At 54.9% G+C, this 17043-nt stretch overlaps 8 protein-coding genes across 8 annotated transcripts; 4 read left to right on the top strand and 4 right to left on the bottom strand.

Moving 5' to 3' along the window:
• Window positions 1–395: 395 nt before the first annotated feature.
• On the bottom strand, window positions 396–2028 carry N7482_009376 (IFRD domain-containing protein; the record flags this gene model as incomplete). The annotated part of the gene is made up of 2 exons (XM_056691500.1): window positions 396–1659; window positions 1838–2028. 2 exons carry the CDS (start codon window positions 2026–2028, stop codon window positions 396–398), a joined length of 1455 nt encoding a protein of 484 aa, XP_056539206.1.
• A 620-nt stretch (window positions 2029–2648) lies between these two features.
• Window positions 2649–3911, bottom strand: N7482_009375 (exosome non-catalytic core subunit RRP4; the record flags this gene model as incomplete). Its single annotated transcript, XM_056691499.1, has 2 exons — window positions 2649–3600; window positions 3706–3911. The coding sequence occupies 2 exons, from the start codon at window positions 3909–3911 to the stop codon at window positions 2649–2651; spliced, it is 1158 nt and encodes a 385-aa protein (XP_056539205.1).
• A 514-nt stretch (window positions 3912–4425) lies between these two features.
• On the bottom strand, window positions 4426–5532 carry N7482_009374 (uncharacterized protein; the record flags this gene model as incomplete). The annotated part of the gene is made up of 3 exons (XM_056691498.1): window positions 4426–5218; window positions 5278–5394; window positions 5450–5532. 3 exons carry the CDS (start codon window positions 5530–5532, stop codon window positions 4426–4428), a joined length of 993 nt encoding a protein of 330 aa, XP_056539204.1.
• A 289-nt stretch (window positions 5533–5821) lies between these two features.
• N7482_009373 (putative RNA binding protein Rnp24) lies at window positions 5822–6982 on the top strand (the record flags this gene model as incomplete). Its single annotated transcript, XM_056691497.1, has 1 exon — window positions 5822–6982. The coding sequence occupies one exon, from the start codon at window positions 5822–5824 to the stop codon at window positions 6980–6982; it is 1161 nt and encodes a 386-aa protein (XP_056539203.1).
• Window positions 6983–7874: 892 nt separating this feature from the next.
• Window positions 7875–9933, top strand: N7482_009372 (uncharacterized protein; the record flags this gene model as incomplete). Its single annotated transcript, XM_056691496.1, has 2 exons — window positions 7875–8509; window positions 8568–9933. Coding segments are annotated over 2 exons (2001 nt in total), but the record flags the coding sequence as incomplete, so codon positions are not given.
• An 809-nt stretch (window positions 9934–10742) lies between these two features.
• On the top strand, window positions 10743–13546 carry N7482_009371 (ZZ type zinc finger domain protein; the record flags this gene model as incomplete). Its single annotated transcript, XM_056691495.1, has 4 exons — window positions 10743–10874; window positions 11069–11918; window positions 11979–12190; window positions 12257–13546. The coding sequence occupies 4 exons, from the start codon at window positions 10743–10745 to the stop codon at window positions 13544–13546; spliced, it is 2484 nt and encodes an 827-aa protein (XP_056539201.1).
• A 683-nt stretch (window positions 13547–14229) lies between these two features.
• N7482_009370 (serum paraoxonase/arylesterase family protein) lies at window positions 14230–15573 on the top strand (the record flags this gene model as incomplete). Its single annotated transcript, XM_056691494.1, has 1 exon — window positions 14230–15573. One exon carries the CDS (start codon window positions 14230–14232, stop codon window positions 15571–15573), a length of 1344 nt encoding a protein of 447 aa, XP_056539200.1.
• Window positions 15574–16516: 943 nt separating this feature from the next.
• N7482_009369 (uncharacterized protein) lies at window positions 16517–16840 on the bottom strand (the record flags this gene model as incomplete). The annotated part of the gene is made up of 1 exon (XM_056691493.1): window positions 16517–16840. One exon carries the CDS (start codon window positions 16838–16840, stop codon window positions 16517–16519), a length of 324 nt encoding a protein of 107 aa, XP_056539199.1.
• Between the last annotated feature and the right edge of the window lie 203 nt (window positions 16841–17043).

The raw sequence follows: 17043 nt of genomic DNA, 5'->3' as shown, positions 1-17043 counted from the left end.
TTTTTGCGAATTGTTATCTAGATATGGAAGAAGTGCGGGCCAACTATGTTTGGTGGTATTTCGAAATACATCTGGATCAATCTAATCGCCATAACTTTAGTACTCCAATTATAATCCACAGTGGAAAGAATGTGACCCACTGGTGTTCGATGGTCTAGAACGAGAACAAATAGACATAGATGAGATTTTTCAACATTTCATTGCATCGTTTACTGCGCTGCTCACTAGGAACGAGATCACCTAGGTCGATGAAATCGTCACGGTCACTGTATAGGTACTTTCCCTGTGCAGAGTAGAGATGAACATACGCCAGACAGAAAGAAAAAGGGCAATAAGAAGACACTTGTAAACAGCAAAAACTGAAGAACCTCTCCTCCACAGAATCTGGTCCGCGATTACTCCAACTCCCCCTCATCATCCGAATGCTGCGCCGCCCAACGCTTCGAATTGCGCATTTTCGCCGCCTTCCTTGCAGTCTGCCGATCCGCCGAGCCCGAGCCCGAGCCACTAGCCTCCGCCATTCGCATCATCACTGGCAAGTTAGTCAACACAGCCCGATTGCCCTGGAAATAGTGCTCGGCAAAGCCGCCCTGCAGGATTCGGCGCAGCGCAGACAACCGCACCCACTTCCACCACCGGTCGATGCTCATGAGGCCGTGGCGGCCGATCTTGACTGTTAACGTGCTGCCGTAGTGCCGGTTCGTGTCCTGGTCGATGGCCATGTTGTAGCGCGGCCCGCGGCGCGGGTTCTCGACGGTCGTTAGGATGGAGGCGAAGTTGCTGTGCAGCGATTTCTTGTCGCGCTTGCTAATGCGCTTCGAGTGCACATTCGCCAGGCTGGCGAGGTGGCGCTCCAGCTCTGGCGTGTTGTGATACGCGTTATAGCGCTTGATGAGCTTAGGCCCACCGGTGAGATCGTCGTTCGTGTTTGAGTCGCTCTCGTCCTCGTCTTCGCTGACTTCGTCCTCGTCTTCTTGGGGAGTGTAGCTCTTTTCATAGAGGAGAGCGATGTTCTCGCCTGCGGCAATTTGGACCCCCGAATCGCCGCTGTCGAGCTGGTCGATGAAAATCTGGACTGCTTCTTCGCTTTCGCTTTCGAAGTCGTCGACTTCCGAGAGGAGGAAGCCCCATACCTGCAAGGCGGCGGTGACGCTGGTCGGGTCGTCGGGGGCCTCGATGGACTGCCCGTCTGAGGCGATGATGTCCAGGAGAAAGGTCATTTGCTCCAGGATGCCGCCCTCACCTGCGCCACCAAAGGTCGTACACGTGCCAAGGCAATAGATCGCTGCCGCCTTGGCCCCGTTGGACGTCGAGTCGCGGATGGTGCGGGTAAGCAGTGGCTCGGTATTTTCGTAGATCTTATCGTCGCACGAGGTAATCGCCAGCAGCTCAATGGCTCGCAGGGCCAGCGTCATCTCACGCGGGCTGGACTCGTTCCGAACACTCCTGGCGAATGCACTGAGGAGATCGGTAATGGATGCGCGCGTCTCTTCTTCCGCATAGTGGTACTTGGTGAGGCGACAGAACGCGGCGAGTGCCTCTTCGCGGCTCTGCACGCTGCTGCGCTTGCGGTCGAGGAGCTCTGCGATGCGATCTGCCAGCTCCTGCGGCCAGTCGACATTCTCTGTCTCGGGATTCTCGTCGTCGAGAGAGCCGATGCTATAGTTGGGGCGCGACTGGTCAGTGCGCCTGGTCCGATAAAAAATTCCGGTGACATCATCCCGCCACGCGGTGGGACCGTCCTGGACGAACTTCATATGCACAAATAAAATAAAATAAAAGGCCAGGGAAAAAAAGGGACGAGGGGTGAATAGACAGGAATGTAGGGGATGCTTACCTCAGAGCTGTGTCATCAGAAAGGAAGCCCGAGTCCTCGTCGTCGGACGGTTGTCTACTTGCGTTCCGCGATGACTGGCGGGAGTTCTGCTTAGAGCTTGCGCGGGAGTTGCTGCGGGAGGCTTCGCGCGAAGCCGCCTTGCGCGAGACAGTCTTGCCGCTTTCAAAGATCTGGCGACGGAGATCCGGCATGGTGGAAGAGGAAGAAGAAGTGGTGGTTGCAGGAGGGATTTGTAGAGTCAACGAGGAGGATAGGGTCGAGGGTAGAGCCTTGAGCTCGAGGGTGGGTCAAGGATGACGGGATCAGATGGTGGCAGGATTATCTTATTGGAACGGAGCTATAGCGAAGTAAGGTCTGGCGGTGGAGAGCGTAAGATAGCACATTGTCTTGCAGAAGAAACATAGGGTGGACTTGATGAGGGTGAATGGGAAGGGAAGAAAGGAAAAGGCGAGTTCTTGCTGGGCTGCGACATGCGGCTGTTCCAAGGACCGGCGTACCAATAATGTACGAGGAGTTACGGTACGAGTCTCTCCGCCAGTGAGCGGCCTTGCTTAGTCTCGGCAGAACCGTGGCCCGCCGTTAGGGCCAGGTTGGCCGCCGGTGCGGGGATCGCGAACTATAAATGTAGTACGGATTCGCAGGAAGATGTACTAGCCACATTTGGAGCTTATGATATGGATGATAAAATCTGAGAATGTTCGTGGTCAACAGAATCTATTGATTTTTTCTATGAGGGGGTATCACCAACTCCGCCGTAATCATACAACTGAGAACAAATCATGGAATAATCTAATCATAGGGCTGTCCAGCCCTACTTTGCCTGCTGAACCACCAGCTCCAAGATGCGCCGCGACTTGGCGCCTTCCAAATACTCCCGCCCTTCATGCCGCGTCTCCTCATATTCATCCTCATCATCACCCACCTCCAGATCCACCAGTAGACTAGCCTCATAAGCCCGCATCACCGTCTCCTCGTCCACCCGAACACCGCCTTGTACCAGCACCTGGATGCACTGCGCCAGCCGAGCAATTTCCCGGCGTGTCTGCGGCGTAATATTGTCGTTCTGGCTGGAGTAGATCGAGCTGGACACCATCTCTTCCATGCGAGTGATAGACACGTTCTGTGTAGTTGACGACGCCGCCGCAGCACCGTCCGCATGCTTCGAGATCCAGATATACCCATTCACCCCGAGAATAACATCTACCTCGCCACCCCCATTGTGCGTGCTCACAGTCCACACCTGTCGCCGCGATCGCACAACACCGCCAACCCCGGCGCCAGCGCCGGGCCTCAAGGACCCCGCGCCCACGCCGCCCTTGGTGCTAGAGCTAGACGCCCCGCTACCGCCGGTCCCCGTAACAGCGAGGAAAACGCCGTTTCGGAGCTTTCCGTATTTCAGCGACCGCGTGTGCAGCGACGCGGAGCCGTCTTGGTGCACGCTCTGCACTTCGGCGACGAGCAGGTCGCCCTCGCTGAAGAAGGTCCGGATCTGGAGCTCGTCGGCGCTGGTGCGTCGGCGCAGGATGCCGCCGGGCAAGTTGATGGCGGAGAGGGGGAGCTGGGCGAGCAGTGGGGCGGCAACGTCGACTTTCCACCGCTTGGACTGCACTTCAACGATACGGCCCACGACCAGGTCGCCGATCTCGGGTGTGTACCGGGCGCGCAGGGGGTGGACGGAGAGGAGCTTGTTTGTCTTGTGAACTGTGCCGGCGACTGTGGCAATGATCGAGGTTGAGAGGGGGGTCATATATGTGCCGTGACCTCTACAGATGGATGGTCAGCTCTATTCGAGAGCTCGAGATCTAAAGGACTGGGATGCCCGATTCACGAGTTTCTGCGTGGGACCTGGGAGAAGATGGTGCACGAACCTCATCCACTGCGGATCGTCTGTCACTACTTCACCTGGTGTGACAACGCCTGTCGACACTGTCAGGTTCCCTAGGCGGGCCCGCTTCGGTGCCCGTATGCCGCTCATTTCAACGTCGGAATCGGAGCCGACGGACATGGAGTCATCGGACTCGTCGTGGCGGGGAACAAGGTCCTCGACCACAGGCGGTAGGATTGTGATTCCCATTGTGTATGACTGCGCCCCGGCTGGTATGTGTTGGTGTGAATTTGTCTGAAACAAGTTCGCCGGTGCTGGATAAGGTCTGAGACTTTCTTTGATCCACGTGACTGTCTCCACTATGAGCCCCGGGATACCATTCCTCCCCACCTCATCACAGCTGAAAGAAATCTATCGAGTGCAGTATTAGTGTTTAGGATAAGGCTCTTATTATAGTTCATTTGATCTTCTTTTACAGTTTGGTCTACTGTTACATGAGGAGGTTTGCCAAGTTAAATTCATAAGGAACGTTGCATGCAATCCGATCACTCCGTTCCAGGAGGAAGAGCTCGGGGCCTTGTAGCTGCAGCCCGAGGCGGATCTTTGACATTTCTCCGTCGAGCTATCTTGTCTTTAGAATACTCGTACCTGCTGAATTTCATATCGTAGACTCAGTAGACAGCCCAACGCAAATGCTATATTAAGTAATCACGTGCAGAAGGGAAAGAAATAAATAAATCCCCACGGAAATCTTAGCTCGATCTCACGCTTTCTTTGCGCTACGATTGGCAGCGACAGCGGGCTCGTCCTTCTTTTTCTTTGAGCGGCTGTTGCCACCTTTAGGCCTGTACCCGGTATCATCATCACGCTTGCGCTTGTTTTTCGGCGTAGGCTCCACTTCCATCCCATCCTCATCGTACACCTCCTCCTCCTTGCGCTGTGCCGGGGCCCGCTTGGATGTGCGCGCATTCGATGGCCGCGATGTAGACTTCTCAGACGCGACCTCGTGGTCTTGCAATGTTTGAGGCTGATTGCGTCGCAGCCAATTGTAGACCGACGCCGGATTTCGAATAAGAGCTTCTCGCTCACGCTCGGCGAAGGTGGGTGGGTCTGGGATGCGATCGAGTTGCGCTGCAGCTGCCTCGTCGCCCAGCTTCGCGTCCAGAGCCAGATAGTACTCAGTCTCGCGTTCTGGCGTGAGATATCCGAGCGTACGTCTCACACCGTTGGAGCCTTGTTCTTGGTTTGGAGCGCCGGCGGCGGTATGGGGAATCTGGACCAGATTGCTGTACTGCATGGCTGGGGCAAACTCCTTGTTCCGCTTGATGCTCTCCTCCACCTGCCGGTAGGCACTCGCTGAGAAATTTCCGTTGGCCAACTCGGATTTGGCTTCTTTTAAAGCTGTCCTAGCGAGGGTCGCGTCACTGATCAAGGGCGCGATCTCCTGTTCCCGGGCCGGAAGGAACGGGGTGTCTTCGGGCATATTCAAGTCGAATCGCAGAGTAGGGGAGACATGGAGACTGTCATTGAACTCGAGCAGGATTTCAAGCAATTGACTATGGATAATTCAGCACCTATTTCCGAATGACTCCAGAGCACCTTGGGACTACCATACTCATTCTGTTCCTGAATGCGCTTGGAGAGATCCTCGATGCGGAGCTCTTCGCGGATCAGACTCTCGCTTTCCGTTTCTTGCTGTGTGAATTTGATTTTCAACTTGGCATATTTTTTCCTGGCGACCACCATTAGCCCAAGGTTTCACCACCAGTGCTGTTAGGACGTCGTACTTGAAGGAGCGCACCGACTGCTTAGCAGGGGGAGCTGCCGGAGCATCGGGCGGAGTCTCCAAACCAGGCTTGGAATCAGTCATTTCGTTTGCCACTTCGGAATCGGATTCAAGATGGCAAAAAGCAAGTTTCCGGGGGGAGATGAGATTGCTGGGGCTTTGAAGGAAGGGAAGGGCCAGTGCAAGCTGCTGGGCGCGCCAAGCACGGGACCCAGGCTTGCGCGAAAGGCGGTACCTGGCCTCCGTAAAAAATTGCTTAGCGTCGTCCCGAAGATCTCAGTGAAGTCCAGTTCGCTATTCCCCCATCAATTCACGGGCCTCGTATATTTGCTGCAGAACACTTCACTGGTGCAGTATTCATCGAGTCGCCACCATGACTTCAACTGAAGTTGCCGATTCCGGCCAGAAGAAGCGCAAGCTGCAAGATGGCCCCGAACTCGAGATTGATATTTCTGCGCCGGAGCCGCAATCAAAAAAAGCCCTACGAAAGGCGAAAAAGTCAAAGCAGACCGACGGAGACGCCGCCGACACCGACAAGCCTAAACCCGACAAACCCGAGTCCAAGGATGCTACCGATTCTCAGGCGAAGCGCTCTGATTATGGAGTCTGGGTCGGCAATTTGTCCTTCAACACCACCAAGGACGACCTACGCGAATTTTTCATGAGCAATTGCTCCTTCTCCGATGATACGATTACGCGAGTGCATATGCCCAAGGGTGCCGAGAGGTTCGGACGTCCCCAGAACAAGGGCTTTGCCTACGTCGACTTTTCCACTCAGACGGCCCTGGACGCGGCACTGGGTTTGAGCGAGCAGCTCGTCGCAGGCCGCCGCGTCCTGATCAAGAATGCGAAGAGCTTCGAAGGTCGGCCCGAGAAGTCTGATCAGGGTAACGCTGCAACATCGGCCAAGCCCGGTCATCCTCCATCCCGACGCATCTTTGTGGGCAACCTGAGCTTCGACGTCACAAAAGAATCTCTCGAGGAACATTTTGGAAGATGCGGAACGGTGGCCAATGTGCATATGGCGACCTTCCAGGATACAGGGAAATGCAAGGGGTATGCTTGGGTGGAGTTTGAAGAAATTGAGTCCGCAGAATCAGCGGTGAAGGGCTTCGTTATGGTGAAGGAGGATGAGTCGGAAGCGGAAGAAGAAGAGCAGCCCAGCGACAGCTCCGACTCGGATGGCGAGGAGGAGGAGAAGAAGAAGAAGCCAAAGAAGAAGTCCAAGAAGTCCAAGAAGCCCAGCCAGCATCGGGTCTGGGTGAACCAACTCATGGGCCGCCGGATGAGAATGGAATTCGCTGAGGATGCGTCGACACGGTACAAGAAGCGATTCGGCAAGGATGGCGAAGGAAAGAAGAACGGCCAACCTGCAATCACTGAGGACAATGGCTCCGAGCCATCCGAGGAGCGGCCCCGAGTTCGCAAGCAGAGAAGGCCATCTATTGACGAGTCGCGGTACACCAAGGAGACCGTGCAACGACTCAGCGGTGCCATCGTTGAAGGACAGGGCAAAAAGGTCACATTTGACTGAGGGCGATTAACATTCGCACAGTTTTATTCTTGGTCACCAAACAATGCAACTTCGGCTATTCCCGCATGCCTCATTATGTACTTTGCCGGTTCATTGCAGCGGATCTGCAGGCGTCTTGGGATTGTTTTTTGGAGGCTCTATATAGCAACGATCTGCTATGCGGTGTACAATTTTGTTGACGTGGCATCGGCATCTCGAAGGAGCCCCATGAGGGTGAGGGCGACTTGTCAGGCTCACAGATACCCCTCCTCTAAAAAGAATATGTGTTTTATGTGTTATTTCGAAATGTTCGTTCTCGTATGCGTGTTAGGCGTTATCAATCAAGGGTCACATGTGCTCGATCCACGATCCCCACTGCATCCCTTCGGGAGCGTATACGCCAACCTGCATGGGCCATATGGCGAAACCACCCCCTTCTTCTGTGCCCCGAAAGAAGGTAGATTCCGGTTCATCTCCGCGCCAGGTAGAAACAAAGCACCTTTGTAATGTCTAAAACGAAATGTGAAACATGTAGATCTAGACTGGCCGGGCAGAACCACTCTCACCGCCCACGCTAGCCTGATCTGGGGTGACGTCTCTTTGCGATGTCATGCCCTTCGCCGAATATCTGCTTCCCATCTCGTCCGACCTGCATCTCCCTCTCTCTTCCCCCTTGCTCTTTTCTTTTCTTCACTCCATCACCCTGGCGAGGTGCTTTTCCAAACCCCCATTTTAGTTGACTTCTTCTGATACTGCTGTGTGATTTATCATCCTTGCTGCTCCGCCCACTGCATTTCGCCGCACTTCCCTATTGCCTTGCCCACCCCTTCCTGGTTGCCTGGCCCTGACGCCAACCCAGCGCCAATAGGGCTCATCGACAATTTCTTCCAAGGTCCCCCGCCAAATCAGCAACATGGCTCTCAGTCGACGCCACATCGGGGCAAGCCGCAGGAAGAGACGGGACGACGAGGGCGAGGACGAGGGCTCACAGGCTGGAGAGCTGGACGATGACTCCTTGAGTGAGGGCTCGGTGGACAGCCACCAGGAGGATGAGGATGCGGACGGAGAAGGCAGCGAAAGCGACGGAGAAGCTTCGACCACGTTGGACACGGACAAAGGCAAGCTCAACGGTGGAAAGGTCAACGGCCGGGAACCAAATCAGACCCAACCACACAGCACTGCATCCCCCAGCAAACCAGGGCTCAAGATGACCGTCTCCGACACTGAGGCGATGCTGAACGGACTCAAGGTGTCGGACGATAGCGAGGAGATTCAGTTTGACCGGATGGAGCAGCGTGACCTTCAGACAGGCCGGACGCCATCCGCTCCGCCCACGGAACCGAAGCGGGAAACCTTGGCTGCAAGGAAACGCCGGGAGCACGAGAAATATGTGAAGGAACGAGAACAGAACCCGGCTTTTGTGCCCACTCGAGGCAGCTTCTTCTTGCATGACAAGCGGTCGTCGGAGGCGGGACAGAATGGCCACCGTACCTTCAACAAGGGAAAGTCGAGACCCGTCGGTCTCATTGTGGATGGGAACTCTCGCAGGTACGCTTCAGCCGGCTATATACATGACCGTCGCATCTTTTTGCTGATATCAATCTAGGAATTCTTCAAAGCCTGACGCGAGCGAAGGACAGTGGACACACGACCTTCATGAAACAGTGGCCGGGAACAACCCAGCGCCCAAACATGTACCTCCTCCAGCTGGATCATATCAGCCCGTCACGAACGTCCCGACCGCCCCTCGATCTGAACCCCCGAACCGTTCGTTCTCCAGCACTACGCTGGTCGGCAATGTGCCCGTCGTCGTCTTCTTGCCGGGCATGACTCAGGCGAAGCCGTTCCCAGCGGTGCCCAAAAAGCAGCATACCCGTCTCCCTCAACATCGTCCTCCCTTGCGCCGTGATAAACCGGTGCGAATCTCTCTTCCTGGTCAGCCTCCTCGCTACATCTTCCCGTCCACTGAGCGTTCCTTCATCTTCATTCCCCGTGCATTACGCCCGAACCAGCAGGGCTATCGAGGGCGGGGTCGCGGCGGTGGTTTTTACCCCGGACGACGACCTAGCTACTACAACACCTATACACCCAGTGTCCTCAGTGTTAGCCGGCGATCTTCACTTGGAATGTCTGCTTCTCAAGATGGCTACCCGTCACCTGCAGGCTCGGTGTACTCGCGGCCAGCCATGGTTCCCCCCGATGCTGGCAAGCCCATCGTTCGCCTCCCTCCTCCGCCGCGTCCTCCAGTTGGTATGCCGCCCACAGGGCCTGGTGCTGGACTCCCTACAGGGCCCATGCCACCAATGCAATTCCCACACTTCGCCTACCGCGAAAGCCGCCCTTCTACGATCCCTATGCATCAACCTCGCCCACAAAAGGCTGTTTCTGTGGCCGATATCGAAAGCCCAGCCAGTTTCTCGTTCAATCCACCCCAGCCCCAGCAGGAGCAACCGTTCCACCACCAGGTTCCTGTCCCGGTGGCCGGACCTAGCCAAGAGCAGGCCGTGCAGGGCCCGCCAAGCCAGCCCTCAGGAACACCGCTCTCACAAATTCCTGAGCGAGCCATTCACGCCCAGCCTTTCCAACCGTACGACTATCAACAGCCAGGCTTTTATCCCGGCTATCCTCCTGGTGCCATGTACTATCCAGGATCTGGACCAGAGTATCCCCCGTACAATGGACCGATGGGACCCGGTGCCTCGATGCCCAACTTCCCGGGTCAACAATCTATGCCGTACGGTGCTCCGTCTTCGTCTGGTGAGCAGCCTTCACAGCCTGGTACTGTGGCTCACGAGTCGGGTGGCACGGTGTACTTCTACGATGCGAATCAGATTTATTCCAGTCCCAATTATGGGGGCCCAGGACCGGCCCCGGGGCAGGGGCCTGGGGGAGTGGTGGGGATGGGGGGCATGATGACGCCGCCGGGGACCATGTATTACTATCCCCAACCGCCTGGGGCCGGGGGAGGCCCTGTACTATGGACCACAGTGATTGGGCCGATTCCTTTACGCTGTTGGATGACACACCTTTTTTCGATGGAGCATGGTTCTTTTCCTTTCCTTTCCTTGGCCTCCATTCTTTTTCCCCAGCTTTACTTCCTTCCTTTTTTTTCTTTTTTGACCTGTCTTGCCTTTGCCCGTCTTGGCACGGTTGTTAGACTTGGATTCGGATGCATTTGAGCGTTTTCCCCCTCATCCCTCATGTCCCCGCAAAACCCACCCAGCTACTCCCCCTCATCTCTCTTCGATCACTGTGCATGATCTAGGCCCTGTTGCATGACCTCATCCCTTCTGTTGTTTCCGATGAAACGGGGCTACGAAATACCAATAAAAGTACTCCATATGCCTGCGTCATCATATCCTTGTAGACACGAAGATATCTGCCTATCGGAGTCACACTTGGCCCTCGCCTTACTTCGCCTTCCCCCATGCTACTCCACCGTACCGTATGTAATCGCGTGACGCCACCTGACCTGTTCCGCCAGTTACCTAATCGTACACCGCCCAACGGCAGCTGACCACCGGGGGCCCCTCCCAAATCGTACAACGCTCCTCTGCCTGCTCGACTCTGCCTTTCTACGACTTTGTCTACTTTCTACTTCTGACTCTTCTCCTTTCGTATTCTCATCCTCTTTCCATCCTTCTATTCTTCTTCGTGGGCATCTCCATCCTGTACTCCACACCCCACTTTCGTATTGAACCTCCCTTCCCCCATCTGTTCTAGTATTCCTTAGTTCCTTGTACTTCCTATCTTTCTGCCTACACACCTCCTCACTTGCATCATGGCTACGCCGGCCCTCCCAACCCACCCGGGTCCGGATCACCAGGTTTCCGTCAAGGTTCTCTACAACGACAGTCACCGCCGCTTCAAACTGCCACTGAAGGACCTGCAGGCTCAGGTGCTGCCTCAGAAGGTAAGCTGTCTCGTCTCCACTTAAGCTCCGACCGGACCTCCCGACCGCCCCCCATCCCTTATCTCCCTTCGGCCATCGCCATGATCGATGATTCGGTGGTCGTGGATACGCTTGCTGGACTTTTGTTGAGGAAACGTGGCCCCAAAAAAGGCCGATTGCGGTTGCTTGTTGACTAACTGATGCCTTGGGTCTAGCTCCGCTTGCTTCTCGACGTTCCGGCGAATGTTAACGTCATCTTCGAACGCTATTCCGACAGCGCCGGCAACTACATTCGCCTGGACGAAGAGAACCCCTCCGTCTACAAACAACTGTACAGGGCTGCCAAAGCCAAGTCCAAGCTTCGCATTAAGGCCACCGCGGTCGACACCTTGGCGCCGGCGCCCTCTGACTTCCCCATCCCGGCTCAGCCGTCCACCCAGAGTCCTCCTCGACACAGCTATCTCGAGACCGTCCTCAGCTCACCCATCCCCATGGCTGAGAGTCTCCCCGCCACTTCAGAACTGGCAACCACTTCAAGCCTGGCCGACGTCTTGCCACCTCGCTATCGCGACTTCGACATGGAAGATAAGCTCCGCTTCCCGGTAATCTCTCACAACTCCCCCAATGGGATGTTTTGCATTGACTGCAATAACTGCGGTCGATCAATTGCCAACGAACACTATCACTGCAGTATCTGCGAGTATGGAGACTACGATCTGTGCCCTCAGTGCATCGACGATGGTGCGTCGTGCCGCAGTGAGGGCCACTGGTTGATCAAGAGAATGGTGGTGAACGGCGTCGTGACAAACAGCACAACAGAGACCATTCCCCCTCGTGGGCCACAGGTGGCGGAGTCTCCCAAGCTTCCTGAGGAGCTTGTCGAGCCGGAAAGGGAAGAGCCCAAACCAGAGATCAAGCCCGAGATCGCAGTATGCCCGGCCTACGAGCCTCCTCTTCATGAGCGTGTTCTGGAATTGGCGGCTTCGGTCATCCCCGATGGTATGACTAAGTCTGAGGCTGCTGTTAAAGACGATGAGCAGCCTATGTGCAACGGATGCTGCCGTGGTATGTTGTGGTCCCATCTTTGTCCTTCAAAGTTGAACTGAGGCTAATCTGTATATTTAGATGTTGACGAAAGCAATTTGGTGCGTTGCAATGACTGCGAGGATTACGACCTCTGCCTTCGTTGCCTCCTGAGGAACAAGCACGGCCACCACCCTGCTCACACTTTCTCCCTTGGGTCGGACCGCAACTTCTGCTTGAAGAACCTGATTATGTCTCGCTGCCTCCCCGGTCGCCAGTTCAAGCACGCTGCCATTTGTGATGGCTGTGAAAAGGTAAGATACCCGCAGTTACCCACCCTCTCTCGCTGTTCTATCAGATCACCCGTTAACCATGTCCAGCGCATCATTGGTACCCGCCACAAGTGCCTGTCCTGCCCCGACTGGGACTACTGCCCCAGCTGCATCCAGAAGGCTTATCTGAACCACCCTGGCCACCGGTTCGCTCCTATCTATGGGGCAATCGGTGATCAGCCTCGTGACTCTGAGATCCATTACGGCATCTTCTGCGACGGCCCTCTCTGCAAGGACAAGCCTGCACAGAGCTACATCAGCGGTGTTCGCTACAAGTGTGCCGTTTGTGATGACGTTGACTTCTGCGCGAGCTGTGAGGCTCTTCCGAGCCATCAGCACAACCGTACCCACCCGTTGGTCAAGTTTAAGACCCCCGTCCGCACTGTAACCGTCAGCACTGTCAGCGATGATGGCTCTTCCACCGGTCAGGTCTCTTTGGGTGACCAGGCTCGCGTCCCTCTTGCGTCCCCCTCGCATGAAAGTGTTCAGGAGAAAACTCCAGTTATTATGACACAGGCTCCTGTAGAGGTGGAGGCCACCAAACCCGAGCCTGCTTCGCCTACTACCCCCGTCACCCAGTCCACCACTGTTGAGGCACCCGAAGCCACCGAGGAAGACTCAGACCAGTACCAGGCTTACTTCATCAGTGATGCTGTTGCCGATGGTACTAAGCTGCCTCCCAACACCATATTCCGTCAAACCTGGACCCTCTTCAACCCCGGTTCCCTTGCCTGGCCTGCTGGCAGTGATGTCCGCTTTGTCGGCGGAGATACCATGTTCAACGTCGATTCAAGCCACCCATCCAGCGTCGAGTCTATTCGCTGTGCGATGGAGAGCAACAAGCTGTCTGCTCCTTTGGAGCCCGGGCAGAGTGCCGACTTCACTGTGACCCTTCGTACTCCTCATCGTGAAGGTGCTGCCATCTCGTACTGGCGTCTGAAGCTTCCTAATGGTGTTCCCATTGGCCACCGACTGTGGTGCGATATCCAGGTGCAGAGCACCGCATCTCCTGCTTCGGTTGTCCAGCCAACAAAGGAGATCGCCGATGAGTTCACCACGACCGAGTCTTCTACTTCAAGCACAGACCTCGCTAGCAGTAGCATGATCTTCCCCAAGCTGGAGAAGGAGTCTCCTGAGTCCAGCCTGCACGAAGCCGTTACCCCGACCCACCAGGCCCCGGCTCTGTCGACTGCCTCTGAGGGAGATGTCCTGGAAGATGTTGAGAGCCTCACTTTGGACGAGGCCTCTACCGACGCTGGCTTCCTCACCGACGAGGAGTACGACGTCCTCGATGCCAGCGATCAGGAGTTTTTGGAGGCAAAGCAATCCATGCACTAAACAGTTAACTCTTGCACGGCTTCGCCGTGCTCATGACACGATATGGAACTGGGAATTTGCAAGCAGGAAGGTTTCGGCACTGGTTTATTTTCACTCAGCTCAAACACACACACAAGCTGGGCCACTTCTGCGATGGCCAGCATCGACAATGATTCTACTATTTTGATCTTTTGAATTTGATGTCATTATTATCTTTTCCTCATCTCCTGATCTTTCGTACTATCCACTCTCGCAGAGGCGCTGTCCCCTTGACAAGCACGTGCACCTTCTCCACTCGGATGGCCCTCAAAAACTCTGCTGCGACACAATTTTGCTTAGGATAATTAATGCATTCCTTGCCGTTCTCCACGTACTTTTGACTCCATCACAGACAGTTACCATGCTTCCCAAGGCCCCCCGCTTCTGTTGGGCGTCGGACCTGCCCCCGACTCCACCCCCGGCGTAGCCGACAAGGACGATCACCCCCGCAATGACATAGGAAACCCAGCCGAGGCAATATGCGATTTTAGTTCGCCTTATGGTTTATGGTCGTGCGAAGAGGGAGTGCAGCCGGTATCTCTTGGTCTAATTGCAGCTTCTTAAGACCCCGCTCTCCCTTGTTTCCTCGTCACGCCTCTTTTCAATCCAGCACTCGACTTACAGGCTCCGCCTCGGCCTAATTATCGCAAACTCACGCCGCCATAATGGGACTCTTGAGCTCAGCCTTCTTGGGCCTTTTCGCCGTCTTGGTGGCCGTTCTGGCTCCGACGGTGATCCATTTGATTAGAGTCGGCGGTCCCTTCCTTACCCCGAATCCTACTGTGCTGGGCGCAGGCCAGGGTCCAATTGTGATTGAGGATACCATTCACTGCGAGGATGTGCACCACTATCGCCCAGCAGATCTGCTATTCACCGCGTGTGAGGACTTGAAGGCTACTCGCTTCGACTGGTTCCCCGGTCTGGGCCATTTGGACACCAAAGCCGCCGGCCGGGGCAGCATTCATGTCGTAGATCCGAAGGTGTGTGATCTGTTCTACAATGCGACTCGGGGTGCATACTATACGGTGTGGTCTGGTGGCATACTGACAAGCTCCATTCTTTACTCTCAGACCTTCAAATCAACTCGCTTGACATTCGAGAACTTTGAGAGCGGCTTCGTGACCCACGGAATCGATGTCATCGAAGACCCTGAACGCGCCGACGCAGTCTACATCTTCGCTATCAACCACCTGCCGAACCCAGAGTACTCGCCATCTGCACCCACCAGCGCGCCCAAGGCACGCTCGCAAATTGAGCTCTTCCACCACATCCTGCGCTCCACCACAGTGCAGCACGTCCGCTCCATCCGCCATGAACTCATCCAAACACCCAACGATATCACTGCCGACAGCCCAAGCTCTTTCTACGTGACCAATGACCATTACTACCGGGCCGGGCTGCTCCGCCTAATCGAAGATCTCTGGCCGTTCGCGAAATGGAGCAACATCATCCACGTACAGCTGCACGAGCTACAGGCTGAGCATGCAACATCCGCCCTGACCGCATCGGTCGCACACGCCGGCCTGTGGAACAACAACGGCCTCGGGCACGCCCGTCACCCCGCTGAGCTGATCATCTCCAGCGCTATGGGCGGCGAGTTGTACCTGGCGACGCGCGATGAGAACAACACGCTCTCCGTGCACACGACCATCCCCTTCGATACCACCACTGACAATCCTAGCTACTACGTCGATCCCTTCGCCAGCGACGTCCATGACGCGAGCGGGCTCGTTGTCGCGGGCATCTCGCAGGCGGTGTATATGCCGCAGACCATGCATGACCCGGACGCGGTGGACGCGTTGCAGGTGTGGTATGCGAAGCCGACGCGCGGCGGTACCGGGTGGGAGACGAGGTTGTTGTTTGAGGATGATGGCACTCGCATTCGCACTGGTAGTGCGGCGGTCCTGGTTCCTGTTGAGCCGGAGCGTGTAGAGGGGGTAAAGAAGGCTTGGCTGTTTGTGACAGGCTTTTTGTCGGAGAATATGATTGCTGTGCAGGTGGAGCTTTGATTTGAGCTTTGAGCTTTCAGGCTTGGTCGAATGGTTGTTCGGTGTGGTAGAAGTATACACTTAGACACTCTCTAGGTATGCTGGGCTATTCTATTCTAATGAAAAGTACCCTCACAGTTTATACATCTTGTCATCAGTAAGGATATATAATATAACAAAGATAGCTTCCATCGTGTTTGCTGCCACTTACTCGACGCTATAAAAACGCGCCGGATTTCTTACACATAATAAGGGGAGGCATAGAATTTTTGCGTTTCTTTTGTACCCTTCGGGTTACAATTGAGTTGCATCCTTGTCATGCTAGCTTTGACCTTGAGATACAGTCTATTATTCAAGTATTACGTTGGTGTACCCGTGATAGCATGGGATGCGAATAATCATGACGGGGGCGTCCGGGCCAATTGCAACCGACTTAGCCTCGGGTGAGATGTTTAGTCCTTTCTTGGCAGCATTCCAGTACAGCAAAGAATAACAATCTAAAATCGGTTGAGTTCCAGGCTCGTAATCACAAAGTTTCCAGCGTCTTCAATCGATCATCCCAGCAACTAAATCAAACATACCGATGTCTGCTTTCAAGGGGATATGGCAGGTATCAAGACTCCCCTATTCTGCCGCATGAGCAGCCACTGCAAACGAGCGAGCTGTACTCCTTGAGGCCCCGCATCGTGAAACTGAGAAAGGGAGCAATCTCATGAGATCCGTAACTAACTAACTAATACATGCTTACATAAGGTTTCCGTCGTCACTCTCCCGGCCAGGCACCTGGCATCACCTCGACTGGCCGCTCAATGATATCCCAAAATTGTCCTACAAATGCATCAGATGCTTCAGCTAACTACATATTCCAGTCTTCTGGGCAACGACCGTAAGTTAATCCGATGACTCGTTGTCTGTTGGTCACCTGCTCCCCAACATTCCATCCATCAATTCTTTCTGTCAACACTCACCTAGCGGCATTGAATACTGAAATTAGGTACTCGGCGAAGCTGTCGCTCATGCCCACATGTTCACCGTATGTGACCAAGTAGGTTATGGGAATGAACATACCCATTGAATAGAAAAAGCTTGCCAATGCCGTGAGCACAAACGGCCGATCTACAAAATTCCGGAAATACGCCCCAACAGTAGCCGGTTTGGGGTTGGGACGCAGACGAGATCGAACGGTCGTATTGGTCACGAGTAAGAGTGCAAGCATGAAGAATGCGCAAGTACGCATGGCCCATCCGAAGCCGACTCGACTGATTATGCTGTCCACCAAAATGGGCATGATGACACCGCCCAGACTTGAACCACTCGCCGTGATCCCCATCGCTAACGCTAGTCTCTTCTGGAACCACGTGGTAACGCAATTGAACGAGGAATGCAGTACCATACTTGCGCCGAGAGGACTGCAGATAGTTTGAGAGAGTATGAATTGGTAATATTCGGTGCTCAGTGATGCCATCATGAGCCCGAACACATGCAGAAGTG

This window comes from Penicillium canariense (genome assembly GCF_028826845.1).
Source record: "Penicillium canariense strain IBT 26290 chromosome Unknown utg000007l_segment0_segment0, whole genome shotgun sequence".
NCBI lineage: Eukaryota > Fungi > Ascomycota > Eurotiomycetes > Eurotiales > Aspergillaceae > Penicillium > Penicillium canariense.
This window is presented reverse-complemented; position numbering and strand designations above follow the sequence as displayed.